Below are 16670 nucleotides of genomic sequence, written 5' to 3' on the forward strand. Positions count from 1 at the left end.
TTCTTCAAAGTGAACACACATAAAATAACAAGTTACATTGGGTTACCTTCATCAAATACATTAACAACATTTTCATTAATCAAATACTTAGAATACTATACGATAATAATATAAAAACTACGATTGAAACTGTTCATGTGACTGTCATAACTATTCACCAACACAACGCATCTGTCTGCCGTTTGCGTGTGTCTACATGCACGCGCACACCAACTGACAACACTGGCGGCAACGTACATTGAGAACCTGACAGGCTCTGGCTAACAAGATATACTAGCAAATTAGAATGGAGCACAACTAAACCAAACAAAAGTACAAAGTACTGAGAAACTTAACATACATGTTACATACACTTAAACATTAAAATACTGACGTTCACTCGATGCTATACCTGTTTTATAGTTCATACAGAAAGACGAGAGAACGGAAGCTGAACTGACGGTAGCTTGCTAACTTAATCTAGCTTCTGCTAGCTCGCTAGCTACAGTATAAAGAAAATACTTCTAAACATTCTAAATCACATTTCTACACATGACATGACTTTTTACACTACACAGACAAACGTACTGGTGAAATACTCTTTTGATACATATTAACAGAAATTGGAAAGGTTTAAAAAATATACCTGTGGGTTGAAAAGAAGTGGAGATACAGAAATTATGTCTTTCTCAAGCACTGGACGTTTATTTCTGAGTGCTCGAGCTACCGTCTCCACGGCAACCCACTACGGTAAAGCAGTGTAACATCGCCATCTACTGGCATGAAGTGAAATACATGGGAAAGTTATCTTAAAGGGGTGCTATTATGCTTTTTCGTTTTTTCCTTGTCCTATCGTGGATTACATAGCTTTTTGTGTATGTAAATGGTCGGCAAAGACACAATATCAAAAGTAACCACTAGGGGGGAGTAAATGAATATCGCAAAGACAGACTACTGAGCTGCCTAGAAACGCCTCGATGCGAATTTCAGCCGTTGCTTTATTTTAGTTCCGGTACGAGGTGACGTAACCTCGTACTTTTGCTGGGAGTAAATGGGACAGCGTCATCAGATGATTTCACAGTCAGTCTAGAACAGTTCGATTTCGCGTTTCTCAGCAAGTAAAGTTTCGGTTAGCAATGGGTAGAAGGTGTTTTCTTCGTTGTGAAGGGACGTCTCCCTTGTATGCTTTGCCAAAGGCAGAGCCTACACATACCTGTTGGCTAGAGTTTATTTTTAACTCTATTCCCCCAACTTTACCGACCATTTTTCTGTGTCCCCGTCACTTCACGGATGGCTGCTTCAGCAACCTGCGTTTGTTCAGCACAGGATTTGCGAAGCTGCTTGCTCTGAGGGAAGATGCTGTTCCAACTTTGTGTGGCCCTATGGGTGAAGATGTCGCTCGACATGTAAGTAAACCTTTTTTGATATTAACAAAAGTTGTTGTGTGTAAGGTTGACGTTAGTTGGGTAATTAACCCTACAAGCTTGCGAGCGGAGATAGCTAACTGCTAGTGCTAGAGGCTGACTAAGTTCGTGGTCTGAGCTGAGCAAAGGTGTAATTACAGTAGCTTAAAAGCAAGCTCAGTGGTATAATTAAACCAATGTGTAGCAGTTAGCTCTGATAGTGAGGCTACCATGTTGAAGTAGAGCGAAGTAGTAGTCTGTAGTCTTGACGCAAGGCTGATTAATTTGTCACTGGTGTTATTTGTAGCCTAACGTTATAAGTTAACGTTAGTTTTCGCGGGGGATCTCAAACAAATTCTAAACGGTAACAGAGTCCGTCTACGGACAATTAACGTCAGCTATGTGAGGGGTACTATTTGGTTGAATGGTTATAGTTTTTGTTTCAGATGTTAACTGTTAGGTTGTATAAAATTATTTTCGTAACAGATTTTGGTGTTATAATTACAGGACTCCAGTGCCCCATATAGCCCCTTCCAGCACGTCGGATGTCAGACCGACTCTCCTCAGCTTATTTCGGCGGGAACCCAGACAAGTAACACCGTGGGAATGCATTCTGTGGGAGTACAAAGTGCGCCATTGAAGACGACTTCAGTCGGCACACAGTTGTCCATGGGATCGCTGAAAACGGCACACATGAGAAGCAAAGGTATTGTGTGATGTAGTTGTTAACCAAGGTCTACTCTGTATTATATCTTCAGTACCCAGGACAAAATCATCAGCTGAATTATTTTTTATTTTCTAATAAGATGTGTCTATATTATTCGTAGGTATCCAGACAAAGCTGCCTCTTCTCAGTGTAGGCACTGGAATAATTTCTGGTATAGACTCACCACTGGCGTCTACACCAATAAAGGGCCCAGGCTGTCGACCTAGCAAGAGACCACGGCTTGAGTTGGAGGACGAGGAGGAGAGCGACTCCTCAAATGAATTTCATAAGGAGCCTCTGGACTCGACTTACAACCCTGGAGATTCTGTACTTACAGAGGAATCTGACATCTCGTAAGTTTTTAGCATTGGCTACTGTTTAGTATTGGCTGTACTAAAAGCAGTATTGGCTACTGTTTTCAGTATATGGTTACCAGCGATACAACATTGCTAATATTCTAGAAAACATATTTAAAAGCTAATATTATGTTGTGTTTCTAATCTGTTAGGTTTGAGACACAGTCCACACATGATGAGGAAAAGTATATTGTTTTTGAAAGCTGCCTCAAACAGCTGTTTGAAAACTGTCCAGTGTGTAAGAAGGGCTGTAATCTCCAACGACGAAGGATGGGAACCTATGTGGCTTTCACTCAGCGATGTCCACACTGCAGTTACTTCAGAGAGTGGGAGAGTCAGCCCATGGTTGGAAGTACCCCTGTCGGCAACCTACAACTTTCTGCGGCTACCTACTTTACAGGGACCTCCTTCATCCAACTGGAAAAGGTAAGCATTTTACCATTTCAAACATGTGAATCTTTCTAGTGATGAACTAAACTGGTCTAAAACGCCTCTTATTTGTCTTTTCTTTAAAGCTGTGCAAGGCCATGCAACTCCAGATATTTCAGTATGACACCTTCAGAAGGCATGCAAGGAATTACATGGAACCGGCTATTGTTCACAAGTGGAAGATGGATCAGCAGAGTCATTTCCAGCATCAATTGCACCTTGGTGGGGTGGTTGCAGTAGGAGGAGACATGAGGGCTGATTCTCCAGGTTTGTAGAAATTTGAAATATTCTGGCAACTAAATTATTAGTTTGCATTCTGAATCATATGACATCCCTTGATGGTGTGCTGAAAAGCTTTACACACTCTGTAATACATTATTTTAGGGCACTCCGCAAAGTTTGGCAGCTACACTCTAATGAATCTGGAGAGCAACACCATTATGGACATCCAACTTGTTCAGGTATGTTTCTCTCTTTGGATTTGTTTGAATTTGAATCTTAAAAGTGTGTGATTTTGTCTAATGTTTTTTGTTTGTAATGACCATTCACTACCAGAGCAATGAAGTAGGTGGCAGCTATCATATGGAGAAGGAAGGACTGAAAAGATGCCTAGATCATCTGGAGTCGAATGGATTGAAGGTGGATTACATTGTGACAGACCGTCATCCACAGATCCAGAAATTTCTGAGGGAACGCAGCGTAACTCAGTTCTATGACGTTTGGCACTTTGAGAAAGGTAAAGTGTTTTCCTAATTCATATCCTAAACTTTGAAGTTAGCAATTAACAGATTGTATAATCAGTGTGTGTGGTAAACAGGTTTGTCCAAGAAACTTGAGAAAGCTTCGCACAATGAAGACTGTGATGTTCTGAAGAAGTGGCTACAGAGCATCAAAAACCATGTCTACTGGTGTGCCACGTCATCAAGCACTGGACCAGAAAAGGTGGCAAAATGGACATCACTGCTAAACCACCTACAAAATGTTCATGTTCATGAAGACCCCCTTTTCCCCAAATGTCTGCATCCCGACCACGTCTCAAGGGACCCTAGCAAATGGTTACAACCTGGTATGTGCCAAATTATCTTTGCTCAGAAAATCAAGTATTACATTTTTCCAGTCTTTTGTTGTGATGCAGGGGGGTTGATATTTCACCACGTGTTCTTATTTTACTGAAGGATCAGTTGCACTTCACAAAGCTGAGAAAATACTGCTCAACAAGAGAGTCCTGAAGGATGTAGAGAAACTCAGCCACCATCACCAGACCTCATCGCTAGAGTCCTTCCACAGCCTGATACTACGTTTTGCACCAAAGAATGTAGTTTTCCCCTTCATGGGAATGTTGTGCAGGTAATACACAATGTCATTATTTTAAAAGTGACTGATTGAGATGACTGTCAGTCATTCTATGTATTTAATAATTTTGCTGTGTTGTTACCATAGGTTGTATCTAGCAGCAATGCACCACAATGAAAATGCTATGCGGGAGCAAGCCACAACATCTACAGGACAGGCCGTTTTCAAGGTTGTTTTTCCAAAGGCGAAGAGGGGGGAAGGCATTGTGAAGCCCGTGAAAACAAATCCAACCTTCAGTAAGTTTGTTAAAGAGTTTCTTTAAATACAGCCACAACAGTTTACAGATTGTTATGGATACATTTATTGGATTTGAATGCTATATCTTCCAGACTATGTACGTGAACTCATGAGGCTGCTCATGCAGGAAGTTTTTGAGGACCCTACATCTTTTGCAGAGGAATTGAAGACCATCCCCATCCCTCCAGACCTCTCAGCAGAATTCCCGAAAACTCCAAAGGCTGAGCTGGTTGCCCGTCACGTCTCCCGCTTCAATCAATAGGTGGTCTGAAGCCTATGTAATCACCAGACGGGAACTGCTGCCGTATCCGCTGCACCACACATGACGGGATGATGACCCGACGACTAGGTCCTAAGTAGCCCCAGCACCAGCTTACAAAGCTGCGATAGGCAAGATGCCTCAAACGCCTGAAGGGACAAGGCACAGTTCTCTGTTCAACTGTTTTCAAATGAAGAGTTTGGTTCCAAAACGCTACATCGACCATTTTAAAGAACTTTGATAAATAATTATTATTTTTTTACAATTTGTTTTGCAAGTAATTTCAGTAGAACTGTAATTGGGCATTAATTGATTTACCTTTACTCAATCAAAACAACAAAACAGCAAGTTGATTGATATTATCTGAAATACACAATTGAATAACATGACTTTTTAATGTTTTTAAAAATGGAGATATAGCATTTTGAAACCAAACTCTTCAAATATTACCTCAAAGGTTCATACTCTATGGAAGAAGCTATGCACTATTGTCATCAATGTTTACATGCATACAAATTACATAAGAATAATGCTTTTGTTTTGTTTAGTAAGAGCTTATTACAGCCAAAGTAACTTACTCTTCTTCTGTTCTGTGCCTAACAGGTCCGTAATCATATTTGTAAATGTTGTAGATATTTTGCAGACTGTATGGGTTTAGACACACAGGTTCTAGGCCTGGATGTTCTGTCATGCACATTATGGGTATTGGCACTTGGCTCATTCGTCTTACTACCTAATAAAGAAAATAAGACAAGAACTACTACTGTGTAACAAGTGACCTTGGCATCATCATTGTTCAGAGTGCTACATGACTGCATGGACAATATTGATTCAGGAAGCCACATGGTTTCTTGTCAGACTTTTATTTACAAAAAAAAGTTATCACTGATTTAGTTTTTTTTATTACATAACAATGATTTATAATACAGTATGCAGCTGGCTGAGACTACAGTGAACTGGTGAGATTACTCGTTTACCATTACATATTAATTATAAAAATGTATCATTGATTAGTTTTTTTACATAACAATGATTATAATACAGTATGCACCTGGCTGAGACTACAATGAACTGGTGAGATCACTCGTTTACCATTACAAGTGTAATGCTGATGCTTTATGCTAGAGATGTCATAAACATGCGTAGCCTAGTTCACTAGTAGGCCTAAGCTACTCATCTAAAGGGGATGTTATGCTAGGACATTAGGTCAGTCCATAGAAATAAACACCAAACCGTGTAGTAGCCTAGCATAAAGTTACAGTTATCAGTTTTACCTTTGTGATTTCTCTGCAGCAGACGTTCTCCACTTCACTAGGCATAGTGGCACAATTCCCACAAGTGCACCTAAGTAACAAAGATGTTATAAGTTATAGAACTAACTATTTTTGGCAGACAAAAGCAGTTCACTTATATTCCATGTCAGGCAGGCAAATAAAGCTTGTTAGTACGAGTAGCCTACTAGCCTCGGGCTAAATTAGACGCTAGGCTATAGAGATACATTTCGTAAATCAGGTGTGGATAATAGAATAAACAAAAACTTACCACAGTGAAACGTCTTGGTCCAATCTACGACTAACATCGCGCTCATCATTGGCTCCATCAGCTCCATTATCGCTTTCGGGGTCGGATTCTGGTTCAAATTGGTAAGGCAGCACTGACGCCATAATCGCCTAACTTACAAATGTCTGACGAGACGTTTCTGTCAGCGCCAAGATTCTAACTCCCTCAAAATTCTCAGCAACCGGGCGTTTCACATAGGGGTTGTAATACTGATAGACGTATGATGAAAAATAATATGGCCGACGACACTTCAACGTTGTAAATCGATTCTATTAGACCCAACAAATTAAATAATAAACAGTAAATAATACCATAATAGGGCCCCTTTAAATGTAATAAAACAAAAAAAAATAGGAGGGGGTAACTGTTTAATTAAACTAATATAAGAGGCCATTTTCTCTACCCATTACACTCTCCCCTACTTTAAAAGATGTCTCCTGACATCCAGAACTAAACTGGACTACTGGCTACAGTGGTACTCACAGACTATCGGTCAGGACGTCAAGTAAGTACGGTCTTCAGGAGTCATCAGTCTGAACAGGAAGTAAGCCAGTATGTCAGTCACAGGTAAGTAGTATGGAGGTAAGGTTCTATGTCAATGTCAGTGTCTTTCATGTCCTGGTCAATGTCAGTTCTACTATACATCCATACAGTTGGGGGAGGATAGTAGCACATCTCATGAAACACTGGGTAGGCCAGCATGGGCAAAGGGGTACAGTACATGGCATTTGTTCCCATTCTACAAGGCTGGTAGGAGGGTTCTCCTGACTGGTCATACATGAAGATGCTTCTGGGTTTAACTGGGCGGGTGGACCTCCTCAGTTGCTGATTTACCTCTCTTACTGGCTGAGGAACAGGCACAACATTTATCTCAGGATCCTGAGGACTTCCACTCTCCACAGCATCATCACTGTGTTGTTCCGGTCCTTCCACAGCTGGGGACGGATCTACCCTTCTTGGTACAGGCATTGGCTCTGCTGTCACCAAAGGGTCAGATGGTCCTGGCCACCATACAGCCTCAGACTCAGGTGCTCGGCTCACTGGTTGATATTCTGGAGCCACAGCCCTCAGCTCACTGCGTCGCTCGGGTTGGGGTGGGTGGTGTCTAACAGCCTTCCTCTCATACACAGGCAAGGGTCTGAGGTTGTAGGAGCACTCTCCCTCATCATCTGAGGTGCCGACATTAGACTTCTGCTGCTTCCCTGGGTGGCATATGACGTCTCCGTCTTTGGGGCTTCTGCTCCACACCAATGTCACGTACCTCAGGGCCGACTGGCAAGTCACTGACGGGCAAGAGGAGGTTGCGGTGGAGCACCCGGAGGGTCTGGTCACCTGTTTCAGCTTGAATTCGATATACTGGTCCATCTCCCAGCCTCTCGATGACATGGTGGATCTTTTGTTCCCAGTAAGATCGAAGTTTGCCTGGACAACCTCTCTCAGACAGGTTCTTGACAAGCACACGATCACCGGGTTGCAGCAAGGCTCCTCTGGCACCTTGGTCGTAGTGCCTTTTCCCTTTTTCAGACGACTTCTTGCTGTTCTCAGAGGCAATCCGGTATGCATCCTGCATCCGGGAAGCCCAGGTCTGTGCATACTCTTGCCGTGTCTGTGCCAGCCGATCTGGGTCGAGGTTGAATATAAGGTCAATGGGCAGCTGTGGATGTCTTCCAAAGAGGAGGAAGAATGGTGAGTAGCCTGTAGAGTCATGCTTCGTGCAGTTGGACTATACTGGGGAGATGGTCTTTCCACTCTGCCTTCTTTTCCTCATGGAGCGTCCTGAGCATCTGGAGAAGTGTTCTGTTCAGGCGTTCAGAGCATCTGGAGAAGTGTTCTGTTCAGGCGTTTACCCTGCGGATGGTAAGGAGTAGTTCGGGAGTGAGAAATTCCCGCCAGCCGCTGAAGTCTCTGGAACAGGGTGTTCTCGAATTCTCTGCCCTGGTCATGGTGGAGCTTTTGAGGGTACCCGAAGCGTGGAATGAAGTCATAGAAGATCTTTTCAGCCGCTGTTTTGCCAGACTTGTTTCGAGTTGGGTAGGCCTGAGCAAAACGGGTGAAGTGATCTACTACCACAAGGACATACTCGTAACCTCCTTTACTGGGATCAAGGTGAAGGTAATCAACAGAGAGCAGCTCAAACGGTGCACTAGTTGTGATTGAGCCCATTGGTGCTTTCTCATGCACAGCAGGTCGCTTTTGCTTGATGCATGGGCACCGGCGGATGACGTAGTCCTCGATGTCGCGCTGCATTAAAGGCCAGTAGAACCGTTGCCTTGCAAGGTGGATAACTTTATCAGCGCCAACGTGTCCCATGTCATCGTGCAGGTGTTTGAGCACTGTTGACTTAAATGCTTTGGGAAGGACCAGTTGTTGATTTTGTCCTGCATGCCTGTACAGAATACCATTATCCAGTTTCAGCCTGTTCCACTCATGCATAAGCCGTCGTGTTCCTGGTTGCATTGGACTCCGGTCTTTGTCTCGCGGATTCCATCCGCTCCCTTTCAACTGTATCACCTCAGAAATGGACTCATCTCCTGTCTGGGCAGCTCTGATGTCTTCTGGGGTGAACATGGGCGTACTCACCAGAGGAGGGTCGTCATCACAGGCGGAGATCTGAAGGGCGGCAGCCCAGGACACATCCTCATCCCTCTGAGCTTTATTCCCCTGCCAGATGGCGGATACAACCTCGGGTGGCATTGTCTCAGTGTACTCCTTCAGGTGGTCTTGGAGTTTCACTGGAAACCTGGACAGGGTATCCGCGTCAATATTCACCTTGCCTGGCCTGTACTTGATGTTGAAGTGGAAGTCGGCTAATTCACCAACCCAGCGATGTCCAACAGCGTTTAGCTTGGCCGTGCTCAGGACGTAGGTGAGGGGATTGTTGTCTGTATACACAGTGAACGTTGTTGCATAATACAGATAATCACGGAACTTATCGCATATGGCCCACTTCAGGGCGAGAAACTCAAGCTTACTGGAATGGAGATGGTAATTATTTTCAGCAGGCGTGAGCGACCTGGACCCATAAGCAATAACCCGGAGTTTGCTGTTCTGTTCTTGGTATAGCACAGCCCCCAAACCTTCATTGGATGCATCAGTGTGCAGGATGAATGGCAAATCGAAGTCAGGGTAGGCCAAGATGGGGGGTTTGATCAGCATGTCCACAAGGCGGGACACAACAGCACTGTTTTCGGGTGTCCACTGAACTGGTGTCCTGGATGGTAACTGACCACTGCTCTTGCCTTTTTGGGTGGACTTGGCTGCAACGGGACTCTTGTTGGATGGGGCCGGATGTTCTTGAAGTTTAAACAGTGGCCGGGCTATTCTGGAAAAGTCCTGGATGAATGAGCGATAGTAGCCCAAGAAACCAAGTAGAGCTCGGACCTCTCCGACATTCTTTGGCTTCCTCTCCTTCATCTGCAACACAGCTTCCAGGTCTTTGGGATCTACCTGAACACCTTCACTCGTGACCAAGCGTCCAACATATCTCACTTGGCGTTTGAACAGCTCACACTTTTTCGGGCGCAGCTTCACTCCATGCTCTCTTAAGCGACACAAAACCTGTCTTAAGTCCTCAACATGGCCCTGGAAAGTCTTGGAAAAACAGAGCACATCATCCAGGTAAGGAGAGCAGCATTCATCTCTTAGACCGGCCAGCACACCTTCCATGCAGTGTTGGAATGCTGCTGGAGCGTTGGTGAGGCCAAATGGGAGGCGTACCCACTCATAAAACCCCCAAGGTGTGCTAAAAGCTGTCAAATGCCGGCAGCTCTCTTCAACAAAGCCTTGGTGGTAAGCACTGCCCTGGTCTAGTATAGAAAACCATGAGTTGCCTCCTAAATTGTCAAGCAGGTCTTGGATGCGTGGAAGTGGGTGGCGGTCAGGGATGGTTTTGCTGTTCAGCCCCTGGAAGTCAACACAGAGACGTAGGCTCATGTCCTTTTTCCTCACACAGACCACAGGAGAAGAGTATGATGAGGTGGATTTCCTGATCCAACCACGGTCAAGCAAGTTCTGAACATAGTCTTTTACCTCTTGATACAAGGGCTTTGGGATGGAATTGTAAGACTTTTGGACTGGTGTTTCATCTGTAAGGTTGACTCTAAGTTGGAGATCAGGCATACAGCCAATGTCAGCATCGTCTTTGGCGAACACATCAGATTGTGGAAGCAGAGCAGTAACATCAGACAGCCTGACTACCTGATCTGTTACAGTTGAGGATAGGCTTGTCCTAGCATGGTGGGCACCATGGATGCCAATGACGCTCGGCTGGGCTGGTCTCCCTGTAGGAGCAGGTGCATGAACATCTCTGTCCATGAGTGACGTGTGTGTGTGTGCATGTCCATGGATGACAAATGTGTGTGAGTGTCCGTGAACAACGGGTGTATGTGAAGGTCCGTGGACGACGGGTGGGTGTGAATGTCCACTGATGAATGTGGGTGGATGTCCCTTGTGGCGGGAGGTAAGAGTTGGTGTGTAGGAGTCAGTGTGCCGTCCATGCTAACGGTGGAAACACAAACCTCACCAGACCCAGAGTCTTCCTGCAGCAGGTCCTGGAGGGAGAGGAGTTGAGCCATGCCTTCATCTTCCATTGCCTTCAACCTCTCGCTCCTGGTGTAGTCGATGATTAAGTCATAGAGCTCTGGCTCACTGAGGCCCTCAGTGCTTTCACCACCATCTTCAATTGACCTGGCAACTGACTGCAATTGACTGGAACTCAGTGCTGGAAGCTGTTTGATGATCTGGAGGATCAACATTCGCCGTGGGGTTGCTGTAGTCATCGTGACGTCTCACCGGTGACTGTTGCTCTCTGGATGACACTCAACACAGCAGCCTTCCCTGAAGCTTAGACACCTGGTCTCACCGTCGCAGTGACTGTCTACCTCGCTTTGCAATGCTGAATCCTGGACGAGCCCCCAATTGTTACCGGCCTCAGACCTAGGGGAATCTGGGCAGATACAAGACCACAGGCTGGATAGCACTGTGGGTTGAAAAGAAGTGGAGATACAGAAATTATGCCTTTCTCAAGCACTGGACGTTTATTTCTGAGTGCTCGAGCTACCGTCTCCACGGCAACCCACTACGGTAAAGCAGTGTAACATCGCCATCTACTGGCATGAAGTGAAATACATGGGAATGTTATCTTAAATGTAATAAAACAAAAAAAATAGGAGGGGGTAACTGTTTAAACTAATATAAGAGGCCATTTTCTCTACCCATTACACCTGCTCTACAAGATATCTATTCCAGAAGAGTACTCCTAAGAGCCCAAAAGATTCTGAAGGACTCTTCTCATCCTAACAATGGATTATTCCTACCGCTGAAATCAAGAAGATGCCTATGTAGTCACAAAGCCAGAACTGAGAGACTCAGGAGAAGTTTTTATCCCCAGGCCATCCGAACTCTGAACTCACACTATACTGACTTTGCACACATTCACTCCTCAGCACTGTCAAACATTTCCCAACTCTGAACTCACACTATACTGACTTTGCACTCATTCACTCCTCAGCACTCATGACCCCCCCCCCCCCCCCCACACACACACACACACACACACACACCTACATGACTTTTAGAGCACTTTTATATCCCTCTCCCTATGCTACAGACTTTTATTAGTGGGTTTGATCCAGCAAGCCCACTATTGTTCTTCTTAAGTTTTCTTATTATTAGTGGGTTTGATCCAGCAAGCCCACTATTGTTCTTCTTAAGTTTTCTTATTATTATTATTAGTGGGTTTGATCCAGCAAGCCCACAGCATGGCTTTGGCGTTTTTTGGCCCCATTGAAATGAATGGCGGAATGCTGGGCCTCTATGACATCACAGCACCTCATTACTTGCACCTGGAGGACCTCTACTGCTAAGAGTTGATTACTTGCACCTGGCAGAGTTCTAAGCCATCTGGCAATGTCTAACGGGCTGGGCTGGGCTGTCTGTGTATATGAAGGTGTGTGCATGTAACTTTTGACCTGTATGTCCGATTTTCAAATATGAGGTACTGTTGGAATCCCCAAATGAAGCCCAGTTCAATGCCTTGCCAGCACCAGTTCTAAAGGTAATGTAGAAGCGCTGTCTCATCTTTTTTTTAAAGCCAATCCATGTTGATACAGGTCATTAAAAAAAAAATATATAGATATATTTTCCAAATCCATTCAGCCCAGTTCAATGCCTTGCCAGCACCAGTTGTAAAGGTCATGTAAAAAAAGATGAGACAGCGCGAAGCCAAACCATGTTCATATAGGTCATAAAAATAAAATAAAATAAAGTATTTTCCAAATCCATTCAGCCCAGTTCTGTGCCCAGCTAGCTCCATTCAAACTTAGTCATGTGTGCAGTTGTATAGATTATAACATTGAGAAACACACATTCATACAGATATTGTACACATCCACGCAACACTACCATTCAATTAAGTTGCTCATCATTGCCCGGCAAGAAGTCCCCAATCAATTAAATTGTCTTGCCACGATCTGTGGAGCTTACAGACAACGTTGATCTATTATAGGTTCTATATGCCCTGGAAATGCATTAACGTAATCAGCCAAATTGACTCACTTCTTAAGACCCTTGGTATGGTACTACAACAATGTGGAGTCGAAATGTAAATTGTTAGTAACGTTATGGTTTTAATGTAGACCAACCGCGATTTTGCAATGAAGTGAATGGAGTCATTTTAGGTACTAGGCCTACTTTTACGAGGTCTGTAGTTCTGTCAAAATTTATTTTATCTTTGAACAGACTACATGGTTATCTTCCTTAGACTTCGTAGATGTAGTTTCTACAATTTGGAGGCGAAATTCGAAGTGTAAATATGGTTTTAATGTGTAAACAAGACGCCTGATGTTTAATATATGTTAATGAATGGGCACAGTATTATTGTGTATAACAGTTCATGTGTTATGCGATTTACATAAACTAGTAAACAACAGAAATGTTAAAAGCTGGTATTGTGTTTCCTGAATTCTTACATTCAGGCATTCAAATGAAATGTAATTAAATAGCATATATATACACTCTATCAGTGTATGATGCTTGCATGAGGGAAACATCCCAAAACAACGGCACCCATATAATTGCTGTTGTTTTGAGAAGTATTTCTCATGCAAGCATCATGCAACAATGCAAAAACAATTAAACTAGTGTAGGCCTAATTATATTTTACATTAGTAAAGCAGTACTCTGATGTGCATGCTTTCACAAACTTTTGTGAACAATCTTAACACCTTAAACATTGACTGTTTTGAAGTGCATGTATAGCAATATAGTAAAAAAATAATAATAATTGTGATATCATTACAATTTGATGGGGGGGTGGGAGGAGGGGGTGGGTTCATGTAGGTGGGCCCTATGACCTCAAAGTATGCCTTGACTGGGCCTCAGGTCAAAGAAGTTTGAGAAAGGCTGATGTAGACGACAAAGCAGCAAGGAGGCGTCGTGTGATCATTTAAACAAGTTTTATGACAAGGTCGATGAGGGTGGGAAAAATCGTACATTTTTGTGCAAACTTTGCCCGCACTTCAGTCACATTGTCTTTTAAGAAAATGCAGTCCATTTTTCGGTTCCAGCAGCCAACAACCTCAGAACTGACCCTTCAGGCCTCTCAGGAGGCGCTGGCCTTTAACCGCAGCCAGAAGAGAGTCAGCAGAAATTTGATTGCCTTTAAAAAATCTGACTTCTTAAAAAATCTTAAACTGGCTGCATTATGTGATTATTTCTGAGATTCTGATACGTTTTTAACCATGACCTATACACAGTTCTGGTTTGAAAATGTATCTCTTAAAATAATCACTTTATGCAGTCAGCTTAAGATGGCTTACTAGCAACTAACTAATTACCCTAGCAACAACCTAGAAACCACCCCTGTAATGTCAACCTAGCGACCAGCATAGCAACCATGTTATTTATGCGTTTTAGCTTATTGGATGTTGCATTAATGCAGATAACTTTTGATCCGTGTGCCCGATTTTCATAAATGAGGTACCGTTGGAATCCTTGGATGAGGCCGAGTTCCATGCCACTGATCAAACCCACTCTTGCAGTTCCTCGGAACCGCAATTCTAGTTTATTTTCTTATTTCTGCACACTGCCCCCCCTCCCTACATACACAGCACATTGTCTTCAGGATCTTCTCCAACACACATCCTCTACAAACTTACAGCACACTGCCCCCACCTACCCACACACACACTACACACACACACAGTCACTGATCCACTCCCCTCTTGCCCACACACACATCTTCACTGTCATCACTCACATACATCATACATACAGTACTCTGCTTGCAATAGTAAGTCCCTTCACCATACTTGCAGTACACTGCCCCCTCCCTCTCCCCTACATACACAGCACATTATTTCATCAGGAAGCTTCTCCAACACACATCCCCAACATACTTACAGCACACTGCCCCCCCGCCCCCAATACACAGCACATTGTCTCATGAGGAAGCTTCCCCAACACACATATTGCACACTGCCCTCTCCCCACATACACAGCACACTATCCCATCTCCCCTGTCATCCTCCCAACACACACACCAAGACCCCTGGCAGTTGGGTTAGCCCCTTGAGCCGTGGATCTGCCCAAGGTTTCTTCCTTGGTAAGGGAGTTTTTCCTTGCCCCTGTTGCTCTTGGGTGCTCCTTGTTGGTGCCCCCCCCCCCCCCCAAATCCCAATCCTCCCCCACCTTTCTTATGCAGCCCTTGCCACTTAATCTACTAAACCCCTCTTCTACTGCACTTTTTACCCCCCCATAAATACACAAATAGGCTGACACCAGACATAATTTCACTGCATTTCTTACTTCCAGTAACTATATGCATGTGACAATAAACTTCCTTGTATCCTTGTAAGACTTTGTATGTATGCAGCCAGTGTACAGTAACCTGACCCTAGCCAGATGAATTTCGTTCCGCTATAGCTCCGCCTAGCTTCACTCACATCCATCTGGGACCTCTTCCATTGAGAGTGATTTCTGCAACCGACTTCATGGTTCAGCCAATCAGGACGCAGGGCGGGAGTTTCATAGATGTGACATAGCGTAGAAGCGACTGTGACACTGTTATTAGCGTCACGGGTTGGCTTCGATGTGAGTGGTTGAAGTAGCACGTCAATAGATGACGGACAAGTGGCTTATTCAATCATATGCAAGCATTTTTTGATTAGGCCCAGCCTTCTGAAGCAACACTTCAATGGATCGTTTCCAGATGGATGAGTGGAGCTAGGCGGAGCGAAATTCATCTGGCTAGGGTCAGGTTAAGTGTACAGTGCAACCGGAAAGTTTTAAGACCCTTTTTACACATTTTAAAATGGATTCAATTCATTTTTTTTTTTCAATTTTATCAATCTATACACAATGCTCCAATACTCCACAAAAAAGCAGGTGTTCGGAGTGTTTTGTAAATTTATATAAAAAAAGACTGAAATATCCCATTTACATAAGTATTTAGACCCTTTGTTAAAACGTTTGCAATTGAGCTCTGGTGCATCCTATTTCTGTCAATGGAGTAGAAGGGGGTCACTTGCACTTCATCCTGGTTAGTGATTTTTAATTAGTGCAAACCGACTAACGTTTCGACACCGATGCATCTTCTTCAGAGTCTGTCGATGGTCCTTTAACTACTCTTAAAACGAATGTGTTGTGGCGCCCCTGTAGAGTGGATTGGTTGAGAAATCCTTACAGGCAATCTAGGCGATATATGTATGTTTTGTGTTCCCCTATCACTTGGATGGGATGTCACTGGAGAGACTGAAACTTTAATTTACGGTCTTTGGAAAGTAACGAGTGTCGGACCAAATTCAGAGCCATCCAATCAACAAGTTACTTCAGGAGCAAGTGTAATTTGATTGGTTGTCAAGATAAAATGTCACCCAGAATTGCAGATTATGGCCTACCTGTAAGCTGCTTGTTTTACTATTCACATCCTCTGATATTCACTCTTTGCTCTCCTGCACCACCCTGTGATGAACAACATACTCATCGGACAAAACTAGAGGTGAAAGTGCCAGCCATAAAGCATCTATTTGGGCTTCTGTGATCAATAGAAAAATGTTTCTTACATATGGCCCAACATTTCTTGTGGCGCTTCTAGCTGTACCCCATGCTTTCCCATTGGTACCAAGACCAAACCTGCTTTTCCACTCTGCACATGCCCAACAATATCCCAATGCTGCAGTGCACTTTGAGCAGGATCAACTGTTTCTTGTGGATTACACTTCTTCCCTTCAATTTTGGAGCAGAGTTCTTAATGTCTAGATCGTTAAACTGTGACAGAGTTATTTCCAGAACAGTCTTGGCATTTTTGAACTCCACCAAGCCGGTCATTGGTCAACTCCAAATATTCCTTTTCAATACAATGCTAATGTAGGTATTTAAATAATATTTAC

The 16670-nt window shown here is 43.7% G+C and overlaps 2 protein-coding genes across 5 annotated transcripts; one reads left to right on the top strand and one right to left on the bottom strand.

The window, feature by feature from the left end:
* The first annotated feature begins 774 nt into the window (after positions 1–774).
* On the top strand, positions 775–4725 carry LOC121680663. 2 transcript variants are annotated; one of them, XM_042060138.1, is made up of 11 exons: positions 775–1385; positions 1890–2088; positions 2210–2441; positions 2597–2870; positions 2960–3140; positions 3258–3334; positions 3429–3609; positions 3691–3939; positions 4049–4220; positions 4314–4462; positions 4556–4725. In XM_042060138.1, the coding sequence occupies exons 1-11, from the start codon at positions 1116–1118 to the stop codon at positions 4723–4725; spliced, it is 2154 nt and encodes a 717-aa protein (XP_041916072.1). In that variant the 5' UTR covers positions 775–1115. The 2 variants fall into 2 exon arrangements, with proteins under 2 accessions (XP_041916072.1, XP_041916073.1); XM_042060139.1 differs by lacking the exon at positions 775–1385 and having other exon boundaries at positions 1406–2088.
* LOC121680664 (P2X purinoceptor 7-like) lies at positions 4504–6602 on the bottom strand. 3 transcript variants are annotated; one of them, XR_006021770.1, is made up of 5 exons: positions 6265–6602; positions 5997–6066; positions 5301–5455; positions 5041–5085; positions 4504–4871 (listed from the first exon to the last, which is right to left on the bottom strand). XR_006021770.1 is itself a non-coding variant. In XM_042060140.1 (4 exons), exons 1-4 carry the CDS (start codon positions 6384–6386, stop codon positions 4715–4717), a joined length of 504 nt encoding a protein of 167 aa, XP_041916074.1. In that variant the 5' UTR covers positions 6387–6602; the 3' UTR covers positions 4504–4714. The 3 variants fall into 3 exon arrangements, 2 of the variants coding, with proteins under 2 accessions (XP_041916074.1, XP_041916075.1); XM_042060140.1 differs by lacking the exon at positions 5041–5085; XM_042060141.1 differs by lacking the exons at positions 5041–5085; positions 5301–5455.
* Positions 6603–16670: the final 10068 nt, after the last annotated feature.

The sequence above is a fragment of the Alosa sapidissima genome, chromosome 13, assembly GCF_018492685.1.
Source record: "Alosa sapidissima isolate fAloSap1 chromosome 13, fAloSap1.pri, whole genome shotgun sequence".
In the NCBI taxonomy this organism is placed as follows: domain Eukaryota; kingdom Metazoa; phylum Chordata; class Actinopteri; order Clupeiformes; family Clupeidae; genus Alosa; species Alosa sapidissima.

What these genes read in the sequence shown, in the direction of transcription:
- LOC121680663 (XM_042060138.1), top strand. Translation starts at nt 1,116, where the DNA reads ATGGGTAGAAGGTGTTTTCTTCGTTGTGAAGGGACGTCTCCCTTGTAT. An exon ending in GGCACACATGAGAAGCAAAG is followed by an intron (nt 2,089 to 2,209) that starts GTATTGTGTGAT and finishes TATTATTCGTAG; the next exon opens with GTATCCAGACAAAGCTGCCT. An exon ending in GAAAACAAATCCAACCTTCA is followed by an intron (nt 4,463 to 4,555) that starts GTAAGTTTGTTA and finishes TATATCTTCCAG; the next exon opens with ACTATGTACGTGAACTCATG.
- LOC121680664 (XM_042060140.1), bottom strand. Translation starts at nt 6,386, where the DNA reads ATGGCGTCAGTGCTGCCTTACCAATTTGAACCAGAATCCGACCCCGAA. An exon ending in GCTGCAGAGAAATCACAAAG is followed by an intron (nt 5,456 to 5,996) that starts GTAAAACTGATA and finishes TTTCTTTATTAG; the next exon opens with GTAGTAAGACGAATGAGCCA. An exon ending in AGGCACAGAACAGAAGAAGA is followed by an intron (nt 4,872 to 5,300) that starts GTAAGTTACTTT and finishes TTGTCCCTTCAG; the next exon opens with GCGTTTGAGGCATCTTGCCT.